The sequence below is a fragment of the Loxodonta africana genome, chromosome 4, assembly GCF_030014295.1.
Source record: "Loxodonta africana isolate mLoxAfr1 chromosome 4, mLoxAfr1.hap2, whole genome shotgun sequence".
Taxonomy (NCBI): Eukaryota; Metazoa; Chordata; class Mammalia; order Proboscidea; family Elephantidae; genus Loxodonta; species Loxodonta africana.
Genome location: NC_087345.1, coordinates 5,636,085 through 5,647,466, shown reverse-complemented (window position 1 = coordinate 5,647,466; position 11,382 = coordinate 5,636,085). Strand labels below are relative to the sequence as shown.

General features: G+C 52.1%; 1 protein-coding gene across 17 annotated transcripts in view; it reads left to right on the top strand.

Annotated features, from left to right (window-relative positions):
- Positions 1–61: 61 nt before the first annotated feature.
- TBC1D22A (TBC1 domain family member 22A) overlaps positions 62–11,382 on the top strand; it is a 465,294-nt gene continuing 453,973 nt past the window's right edge. For 5 of the 17 annotated variants that reach the window (XM_064283337.1, XM_064283338.1, XM_064283335.1 and 2 more), the window contains exon 1: positions 64–264. In XM_064283337.1, coding sequence (XP_064139407.1) covers positions 190–264 — 75 coding nt within the window. In that variant the 5' untranslated portion in view covers positions 64–189. Of the gene's footprint in view, positions 265–11,382 lie in introns of all 17 variants that reach the window. The other 12 variants (XM_064283350.1, XM_064283349.1, XM_064283341.1 and 9 more) reach the window with 6 other exon arrangements.

The following is an 11,382-nucleotide window of genomic DNA, read 5'->3' as shown; positions in this document are numbered from 1 at the left end:
GTTCGAGGGCGCCTGAGACAGAGGCGGGACTTCCGGGCGCGAGGAGGCACAACTTCCGGAGAGAGGCGGAAGAGCTTGTGGGCTCTGCGCACCGGAGTCCCGGGACCGCTGAAGGGCTGCCCGGGGAACAGGACCGGGTCACTGGGGGCGGGACGGCCACGCTCCGGTGTCGGGCCGCGGCTCTGAGGGATGAGGAGGGGCCATGGCCAGCGACGGGGCCAGGAAGCAGTTCTGGAAGCGCAGCAACAGCAAGGTCCCGGGCAGGTGGGTGTGACGGGGAGAGCGGGGTCGGGTCAGGGGTCAGAGGTCACAGGTGGATGCGTCGGCCTGCGGGGCTGCGGGTGGAGTTGGGGTCCGGGAAGGGGTAACCTGAGTCGAGGGGACAGTTTGGGGGGCGAACTGGGGGTCGGGCTTGAGGTCTGGGAGGTGACAGCGCTGCCCGTAGCAGCGAGCTTTGAGCGGGGAGCGGGAGCTGCCGGCAGGCGTTCCTGGGCCGGGCAGGCTCTCTTCTGCCAGACGGCTGGCTCCCTGGGGAGCCTGGGAGGAACTGACCCGCGTCGTGGTGACATGACTTCAGTGGGGTCAGGAAGCTGGCCCGGGGGTGGCTGCTCCCGCCGGGGAGGTCGCTCCTGTTCGGGGTGCGGGAGCTTCTGACCCGCGGGATTGTCCTGTCTCTGTGGTCAGAGCCGGGAAGAGGGTGAGAGGAGGGTTAGAGGCTCTCTGTGAGGTCCCTGTTCCCATTTTCTGGCTTCAAAACAACTCCTACTTTGTGTTACCAGCAGGCAGCAAATAAAAAAATGTTAAAAAAAAATTCAGTGTCCACAGTGTGCCGGGTACACCCTGAAAGTTGCACAGCTCCAGCGTCCTTGTCGATTGGTATTGGTGGCGTGGCACGGATCCCTGGCCAGAGCCCTAGGAAAGGAGGAGATGTGTACATGGAAAATACCTAGGGTAAAATCAGCTGTCGGCGAAAAGATTAGAGACAAGCCAATGGCAAGATTGCTGAACAGAGTTTGTTATGTTTTAAGACGAAAGTCTGAAGAAGTGTGATATTAAAATAAGCTCCCAAGTAGAGTCATTCATAGGCACAGCAAAGTCGTTTGTATCCTTGGTGTTGCATAACGAACACAGTTGTTGAAGTGATGAAATTGTAAACTTTGGGATTCACTGTATCCAGTCAGAAAAGGTTGATTTTCAGAGTGGACTGTGAGTTGGGTGGAATGTCTGACTGAGTCACTCAGACACGATGACTGGAATGCAAGGAATCACCAGAGGTGGCCAGAGATCTGTTTTATTCGGCAGGATTGTGCTCAGCAGAACAGTAAGGACATTCATCAAAACAAGTGGCATGTCCAGGATGAGGTGGAAATTCTGGAATGGCAGAGACTAGGAGGTCCTCGTGATGACGGGGACAAATGCTGTAGAAGAGTTCAGGGAAAGGGTTTGAGGAAGGAGCCACATGGAAGGCTCCTTTAGGTTGGTCTTGGGGTTCCGGTCCCCCTTTAGTTTAAAGAGGGTGACCCTTAAAAGAGATGGATTGACACAGTAGCTACAACAATGGGCTCAAACATAGCCACATTCTGTTATACGTGGGGTCGCTGTGAGTTGGAGCCAACTCGACGGTACTTAACAACAGTCTAAACACCCACACTAACTCTAATAACTGGTTCTTAGCCAACTGAGATGTGAGAATGACCAAGCTGCTGCATGCATTTAACAGTGAATAAACCTTTGGACAGATGGCTGTCTCTTAGTAATTTGCCCTCACCTTTTTTTCTGTGAGATCCTGCAAATACAGGTTCTCTTTTGCCTTTGATTTGCTGCTGTGTTGTGTGTTAGGCACTTTCGAGAGTAACTCCTAAGTTAAAGTTCAAGTGGATATGGGAGAATTGTTAGTGGCTGTCCCTGAAGAGGACGGGACAGAGAGGAGAGGCTGGGTCCCAGAGAGACCTGCATAGCTGCTCTGTTCCTCTTCCCTCCTGTTGCCCTTCCTCTGGCAGTGCTGGTATTCCAGGAGACAGGCTGGAACTCCGTCCGCTGAAGGGTGAGTTGTGAAGGTATGCCTTTGCTGCTATCAGAAGGTGACTTTCCAGTGGTTATGCCTAGCCACTTGTTTAGTCTTCAGGTAATTAGTGTAGTGCCAGGAGAGATCCTAGCTGGGTTCCTGTGGCCTTGCCAACTCTGTCAAATGGTTCCCGTGATTGTTTTACTTGCTCTTTTTTTGAGTGTAGACCCCAGCACAGAGAAACTCAAGGAAGGAAGAACATACCCACCACAGAATACAAAGGCAGCCCCTAAACTGTGACGGGATCTTTTATATAGCACAACCCTTCGTAGTTCCTTAGATAATAATGGCTAACGCGTGTACTGTTTGCCAGGCACGATTATCAGTACTTTACAAGCATTTTCTTATGTATGCCTAATTTTTATAGTTTGCAAAACATGTGCTTTCTCCTCCAGGCAACACTGAGGTAGGTTTGGATTAAAACCCCTCAGTCATTTCTGTTGAAGTGCTGTGCAGAAACTACGCTTTTTAGCATGGCGTCTAAGGCCCTTTATAATCTCATCCCCGCTCCGCTCTCTAGCCCCATCTTGCACCCCTCGCTGCGTTGCCCTCAGCAATCGCAGTGGGTTGAATAGTGTTCCCCCCAAGTTGATGTATATCTGGAACTATGGAGCGTGACCTTATCTGTAAGTAGGGTTGAGGTGAAGTCATCCTGCATTTAAGTCCAGTGACGAGTGTCTTTATGAGAGAAAGAAGAGGGAGATGTGGACACAGACACAGACCTACAGGGAAGGTGGCTGTGTGGAGATGGAGGCAGAGATTGGAGGAATGCAGCTATATGCCAGGGAATGCCAGGATTGCCGGGAGTGACCAGAAGCTAGGACGGAGCAGGGAAGGATCCTCCCCTAGAGCCTTCAGAGAGAGCGTGGCCCTGCAGACACCTTGATTTTGGATGTTTCACCGTAGTTCTGCAAGGGAATAAGTTTCTGTTGTTTTTAAGCCACCCAGTTTGTGGTAGGTTGCCACCGTGAAGTGGGGTGCTGCTGTAACAAATACATGGAAAGGTGGAAGTGGCTTTGGAATTGGGTAATGGGTAGATGTTTTCCCTCAGAAGCGATCTGTGGAGCACCCTCCGCCTGATGGCCTGGGTCCCCATGGGTTGTATGGGAGACTGGAAGGTTTTTGAGGACATTATGGCGGCTGAAACACTGCCAGCCTGAACAGAGAGGTACACAGATAGGATGAAGTACGGGGAGGCTATCGGGTCTCCACATTTCTCCTTGGCTGCAGACGTGTGTTATTCTTCATGAAAGAGGAGGCCTGATGGGGGCAGCTCAGAGCACACAGGCACAGCGGGCAGAGCACAGAGCCAGGGAGACTTACCCTCAGGCCTTGAGACCTCATAGAACTTGCCCTGACAGATTTGGGGCTTGCTCTGGACCAAAAAAAACAAAAAAACCCATTGCCGTGGAGTTAATTCTGACTCATAGTGACCCTGTAGGACAGAGTAGAACTGCCCCATAGGCTTTCTAAGGCTGTAATCTTTACAGAGGCAGACTGCCACACCTTTCTCCTCTGGAGCAGCTGGTGAGTTCGAACCACTGATCTTTCAAGTAGCAGCGAGCACTTTAAGCACTGTGCTACCATGGCTCCTCTGCTTTGGACCAGTGAACCCTTTATTCCTTCCATTTTCTCCCGTACGGCATGGGAATGTCTCTCCTATGCCTGCACCCCCATTGCATTTTGGAAGCAGAGAACTTGTTTTCTGGTTTCACAGGTCTGTGGATGGAGAGTAATTTTGCCCCAGGGTGGACCATTCCCAGAGTCTCATCCTTAATTGATGCAGATGATGAGATATGGGACTTTTTTTTTTTATATTGTACTTTAGATGAAGGTTTACAGAACAAACTAGTTTCTCATCAAACAGTTAGTACATACGTTGTTCTGTGACATTGGTTAACAACCCCACAACGTGTCAACACTCTCCCTTCTCAACCCTTGGTTCCCTATTACCAGCTTTCCTGTTCCCTCCTGCCTTCCAGTCCTTCCCCAGGACTGGTGCACCCCTTTAGTCTTGTTTTGTTTCATGGGTCTCTTCAATCTTTGGCTGAAGGGTGAACCTCAGGAGTGACCTCGTTACTGAGCTGAAAGGGTGTCTGGGGGCCATACTCTCAGGGTTTCTGCAGTCTCTGTCAGGCCAGCAAATCTGGTCTTTCTTTTTGAGTTAGAATTTTGTTCTCCGTTTTTCTCCAGCTCTGCCTGGGACCCTTTGTTGTGATCCTTGTCAGAGCAGTCAGTGGCGATAGCCGAGCACCATCCAGGGAGGCCGTGGTAGATGTGATCCATTAGTCCTTAGGATTAATCTTTCCCTTGCATCTTTAGTTTTCTTCATTCTCCCTTACTCCCAAAGGGGTGAGACCAGTGGAGTATCCTAAATAGCTGCTCACAGGTTTTTAAGATGAGATTTGGGGACTTCTTGAGCCGATGGTTAGGTAAGGTTTTGTACTTAGTGTTGGTGATGGAATGGGCTGACAGTTTGGGGAATGTTGAGATGGGCAAATGTATTCTGCACGTGGGAAGAATGTGAATTTTAGAGGATCAGACTGCAGATTATAGCAGGCTGAATTGTTGTTGTGTGCTGTCAAGTAGATTCCGACTCATCGCGACCCTATATGACAGAATAGAACTGCCCTGTAGGCTCTTTTAGGCTGTAATCCTTATGGGAGCAGATCACCAGGTATTTTCTCCCACACAGCTGCTGGGTGGGTTTGAACTGCCGACCTGTCAGTTAGCAGATGAGTGCTTAACCATTGTGCCACCAGGGCTCCTTGTGGGTTGAACAGTGTCCCTCAAAAATTCGTGTCCACTCAGAACCTGAGAATGTGCCCTTGTTTGAAACAGGGTCTTTGCAGATACAATTAGTTAAGGATCTTGGGGTGAACTGGTCCTGGATTTAGGGTGATTCTCTGGGTTTCTAAAATCTGACAACTGGTGTCTTTACAAGAGAATGGAGCTGGGGATTTGGATACAGGGACACAGATGCATGGGGAAAACACCAGTGTGAAGACAGAGGCAGAGACTGGATGGAGCTATGAGCCCAGGAACCCCAGGGATTGCCAGCAACCACCAGAAGCTGGAGGGGACAAGGGAGGATCCTCCCCTAGAGCCTTCAGGGAGAGCGTGGTCCTGCTGACGCTTTGATTTCAGATTTCTGTTGTTCTAAGCTGCCCGGTTTGTGGTGAGTTGTTACAGTGCTCTGGGAAACTTGGACAGCAGTGCAGACGGACTTTGGGTTCTGTGGCATCCCAGGCTGAGTGAGCCTCTGTCCTTGCATGCTATGGTGGCTGACCAGGATGTCCCTTCCCGCTCTCCCCTCACTTTTCAGACCTCACCTCTGGCACACTTCCCTGTAGAGCCTTGTCTGCCTTTCTCGGGCTGGACCAAGGTGCCTTTTTTATGCTCAAATGCGGTATCGTAGGTGCGCACTTACTGTCTTCACAGTGAGCTCTGCAGGTTCAGGGGGTGCCCCTTACTTGTCTTTGCCTTGTTAGTGTTGATAAATGGTGAAAACCCAGACTGCCTGTTAGGCTAGTCTACAGCAAATATGTGATTTGGCCAAGATCATATACCAGACGGGGGTGGTCTTACTAGGAGCCCCCACACTTCGTGCACACTCTGGCCCATATGTTGTGTATCTGGCTGATGCTTTTCTAGATGTTTCCTTTCTGGGTGAGCCTGGAGGTATGGTGGAAAGATCCCTGACTAGGACTTGGGTGGTCTGGGTTTTAGCCTCATCCTTCTGTTACCTCTCTGTGTGACCTTCTCCAAGTCATGTCACTCCTGGGCCGTTGGTTTCTGTGTCTGTAACATGGGGGAGCTGCGTTAGCTCTAAGAAGCTGTGACTGGCCAGGCCCGGCTCTCTGATGAGAATGAGAGAGGCCTCTTGGACCGGTTTTGAGAGTCAGACAATGTATTCATTCAACAAATGATTACTTAACTCATTCTGAGTGCCTGGAACACCTGCAGATGCTAGGGGTACAGCAGGGAACAGTGGGGCTGAAGCCTGTGCTCCTGTGGACTGGCAGTGGAGGTGGAGAGGCAGAGAGTAACGTGACTACTAGAATATGGAGTCGCTGAAAGGTGACGTTGTTGCGTTCTTAGGTGTTATTGAGTCGATTCCGACTCACAGTGACCTCGTGTGACAGAGTGGAACTGCCCCGTAGGGTTTCCTAGGCTGTAAGCTTTATGGGAGCAGATTGCCAGGTCTTTCTTCCGTGAAGCCACTGGGTGGGTTTGAACTCATAACCGTTAAGTTAGCAGCAGAGTGCTGACTGCCGCACCAAGCAGGGCTCCCTAGAAGGTGATACCTGCCGTGGTAAAATGAGTTCCTTTATGGGGCCTTTTGCCTTGTGGCTGAGAGGAGCCTGTTCTGAGGGGTCCGGGGAGGGGGAGCCTGTGCTGAGGGGTCCGGGGAGGGAGTCTGTGCTGAGGGGTCCGGGGGGGAAGCCTGTGCTGAGGGGTCTGGGGGGGGGAGCCTGTGTTGAGGGGGTGGGGGGAGCCTGTGCTGAGGGGGTGGCGGGAGCCTGTGCTGAGGGGGCCGGGGGGGAGCCTGTCCTGCGGGGGCCAGGAGGAGCCTGTGCCGAAGGGCGGAGAGGAGGCCTGCAAGGCAGAGAAGAGGCGTGCACGGCAGAGAGAAAGGGCCTGCTTGCTTGCACTGTCAAGAGGAGCTGAGAGAACTGTCCTGCACTGAAGAAGGGAGGCTTTACCTACATGCTTCTGATCCTGATCCTGAGTTGTACCCTGTTACTTCTTGAATAAACCACTTAACCCTGAGTATGGTCTATGAGTCCTGTCTGACCATTGCAATGGATTATCAAACCCAGAAGAGAAGTATAGGTCATCCCCAACTTAGGACACATTCGAGTTACGACGAACCACAGTTATGACCGTCTGTGGTTTTTTTGTATATTTCCTTGATAGTAATATGTTTTACATACAGTGTTGCATCGCATGATTTGCTGATGTTACCATTCTCAAATGTTCACTTGCAGATGTTCAAAGATTAGATACTGATATAAAAGGCAATAATAATGAAAACTAAAAAAAAAAAAAAAAATAGGTATTTGACTTATATCAGAATCAACTTGTGACAGAGACATCAGAGTGGAGTCCTGTTGAAAGTTGGGGGCTGCTTGTAGAGAGTGCTGTGGGAGGGGCGGCTGGTGTCAGCATTGCTACAAAGGTTGGAGGGTGGAAGTACATCTCACCTCCACCTCACAGGGGTCATTGGCCTTGGACTGATGCTGCCAATGTTGATGTTAGAGGAGGTCTGCCCCCGTACCCCTGTTACACCTGTTAGTAAATAGTACAGCAAGGGAGGGGGATAGGGAGTTTGGGAGCAGGTGTTGTGGGGAGACGTTCATGTTGGGAAGGTGGCCAGGGCACCCCTCACTGAGGAGGTGACATTTGAGTAAGGATTTGCAGGAGGAACAAGGCCGGTGGGTAGCTGGAAAAGGAGCGGTCCAGACAGAGGCTCTGATTTGGGAGGAGGTCAGGGTGCTGGGGCAGAAGCACAAGGAGGCCAGTGGGACGATGGCTGAGTGAGAGTTGTGGGCACGAGGTTGAGCAGTGGCGGGGTTGGGCCTTGAGGGCGTAGTGTCACTTGTACTCTGAGTGACAGGGGAGCCTTCTGAGAAGCCCCCACGTTGATCTCACAGGACCACTCTGGCTGCTGCGCTAAAGATGGAGAGTGAGGGCCAGCAAGGTCAGAGGCAGTTGCCCACATCCAGGTGAGAGAGGATGGTGGCTGGAGCAGAGAGGAGGTCAAAGCAGTGAGGAGGAGCAGGGGTGGGCTGGACACGTTCTGGAGGTAGAGGATAAGGGTCGGAGAAGGCTCAGCCTCTGACTCTGGGGCCTGTTTCGTTCCATCTCAGGCCACTGACTCACCTGGCTCTTGAAGAGCTGTTGATCTCTGTAGTTGCAGTTGGAATTTTTTGCCACACTCGGCTTTAAATGCCAAGGCAAGCTCGCAGCATCCCAGGCGTGAGAACGCAGCATCCGAGGCGTGAGAACACAGGCAGCCTCCAGCATGGCTCAGCCGCTTGCTATTTTATAGCACAGCTCTGCTGGCGGCGTGCCTGCTGCTGACAGGAGGGTATGTAGGCAGCTGGGCCATGCCAAGAGTGACATTTGTAAGTGGGCTGGCTGCGAGAAAGGCCCAAATTGAACATGGCAAGGATGTGGGGGCTTGGGATAAGCTGGAGCAGATGACAGTCACAGTGCCATGGCTCTGATGGCTTCCGGCTCACGGCTGTCAGGACTGCAAGGAGTCTGAGCAAATGAGGCCTCAACTCAAGAGGCAGAGGGGCCCCTACCAGTCATCAGCCAGAGGATAGCTGATGGGTGGGTAATTCATTCATTCAGAAAATCCTTGTGAGCACTTTCAGTGTGGCAGGTACTGTGCAGAATACTGAGCACAACATAGGTGGTCCTCAGAGGCTGGGGGGTGGGAGAGGTGGTTGGCAGGTAAATGGGAAGTGCTCTGGTTGAAATGCTGTGAAGGTGACAATCAGGGAATGTTGGCAGAATAACAGGGTCCCAGGTGATCCCTAAGGTGGTGAGGCCTAAGCTGGAACCTGTCCTTGGGGAACAAGCTGAGCGAGGCAGAGGCTCCAGTGGCTGGAGCACGCAGGCCTTCAGAGGCCACAGGGACTTGGGTCCTGGTCCACAGAGCCATGAGAAAGCCTGAAAGGCTTTAAACAGAGAGTGATGTGATACTGTGAAATTATGCATCCTCCTTGGAGGGAGAGTGGGTGAGGGAGGAAGTGGCTGCCAGGAAGAGGCTGCAGGAGTTCAAGGCTGGGACAGTGGCCATGGGGGTGGAGAGGCATGGACAGGTCCAGTGTGCATCTTGAGCGTAGAACTCACAGGATTGCCTGATGGGCTGGATGTTGGAGGTCAAGCTGGCCTGTAGAATGGGGGTGTGGCAGGCACAATAATGGCCCCCCTAGGTTTAGGATGTCCACATCTTCATTCCTGGGACCTGTGACCATGTTATATTATGTGCAAAGGGGAGTTAAGGTTGCGGGTGGAATTAATGTTGCGAATCGGCTGACTTTAAAATATAGAGATTATCCTGGATTATCCTGAATTACCCAGGGGCCCAGTGTAATCACATGTGCTCTTTAAAGTGGTCAGAGAGATTCAACAGAAGGTTTCAGCTCACCAGTGCTGGCTTCAAAGATGGAAGAAGGGACCGCGAACCAAGGATGCAGGCGTCCTGTAGGAGGCGGGAATGGCCTTCAGCGTACTGCCAACAGGAAAATGGGCATCTCAGTCCTCCAACTGTGAAGAAGAGGAGATGGATTATCCCTGACAATCTCCAGAAATGAACGCAGCCAGTGACACCTTGATTTTAGTCTGGCGAGGCCAGTCCTGGACTTTTGACCCCAGAGCTGCAAGATATGTGTGTGTTATAAGCCTGTAGGTTTGTTGTGGATCGTTACAGCAGCAAGAGGTGACTCATACGGTGGAGAGTTGGTGATGTCTGCCCGAGGCCTGTCCCAAGGGGAGAACCCCAGGTGCCTGCCGGCACTGTGCTGGGCTCCTGCATGTGAATACAGACAGTATTCCCTTGGTCAGTCTTCATCGGTCAAGCTGGCCCCTCGCTGGCTAACCTGTGCAAAGGGCATTATTTCCCAGGCACTCGAACTAAGCTTGTGGGTCCTTCCTCTCGTCATTCCCCAGTCCAGGAAGGAATTGAGGCCCAGCCTTTTTTCTCAGAAATTCTAGTCTGCTGCCTCTGACCTGCCCTCTCTCCTTATGTTTTTATAAATCCATATCTGTTTTTTGGGGCTCTTGAAGTGGCTTTTTGAATTGAGTGCCTGTTTATTTGGTAATGACTCTTACTCCGCTCTCCCAGGTTGGGAGCCGCCCAGGAGTTTCTGTCCTGGTGGTGGTTTTGTATTTGGTGGAGGCCGAGTTCTTCATCTTGTTGCGCAGAGGTCATCCTACTGTGACGTCTACCCTGGAAGTACTAGTGGGCGGGCCTTCATTCTCTGTACGGTTCTGTCGACGTGTTATTTCCTGTAGTCACATTTTATGTTACTAAATGCCCCTTATTTGCCTGGAAACATTTTGAAAAATTAATGTGAGTCTATTTTTTTTATCTCTTCAGTTTTTTGCCTCATGTAGCAAATCTTGGCTGTTTTGGATAAATGCTAGATGAGGACAAAAATGATCTTTAAAAAATAAATCCCTAATGATTTTGGAATTTTTGTTTTAATAGTGAGAGCAGGAAGAAGGATCGCACCTCCCCTGTGTATTTTTAAGGCAAGACAGGAGGTCATAAATGGAAGGAGGTGGAATATGCTCTGGGAGCCTGCTTTTCTCTCTGTGATTTTTTTTTTCCTGCACACTGCCATGGCCCAGCCTGGCCTTGGTGTGGCCAGGACAAGGCCGTGGCAAAGTGAACTGGAGTTGTCTGGGCTCTGTGACCAGCGAGCAACACCTCTCCTTTCTTCCCTGGCCTGCTCCGTCCTGTCCTCACTCACTGGCTTCTTCCTCCATCAGTGGAAGATTTGCTTAGTGTGGCGCCCCGGGTGTGGTGGGGAGTGCAGGAACGCTAGCCCGGCACTCCTGCCTGCGGGCCTAGGGCTGGTCCTTGGGGGCGGGGTGGGGGCTGCCTATCGGGCCTGCTGAGCGTGTGGGGAATGCTGCCAGGGTGTGAGGGTGTACCAGTGGTGGGGGGCAGAGGAGAAGGCAACGGGGAGTGCCCAGGAGATGCCTGCCCCCCTTGCGGTGCTTTTCCTGAGTTTGGCCCTGCGCTGGGCCTGGAGCACAGAGGTGGCTGGCCATGTGGCCCTTTCTCTCAGGAGTCAGTGAGCGCTCTGTGCAGGATTGCATCAGGCTCAGTGTGCGAGGACAGTCACGGAGTTGGAGGTGGCGCAGGGCCTTGTGGCAACCACCTAATACTAGTGGTGGGTCACTGAGTGCTTCACCTGTTCAGGCCTCAGGACAGCCCGGGTGCTGTGATGATCTGCATTTTACAGAGTGGGTGGCTGAGACTCTGCAGCTGGACCACGCCTCAGAGGCGCACAGCTGGTCACCCATCATAGCACACCCCTTCCAGCCATACAGTACAGTCTTCATTTCCTGGGTGCGGGAGTCAGAGCTGAGAAAGCCACTCTCCGACCAGGAATTGCCCCCCTCTGAAGGACAGAAGGACGGTCTCACCCAGCCTCCCGCATCGTGGGCTTGAAATCAAACCCTGGCGCGTGTGGGCCGGCCAGCCCTCCAGGCCAGGGAAGCCGGTTTCTTGTGCCTTGTACCTTCCTCGTTTGGGGGTGGTTCTTGGGGAGCAGGCTGAGCAGCCCTTC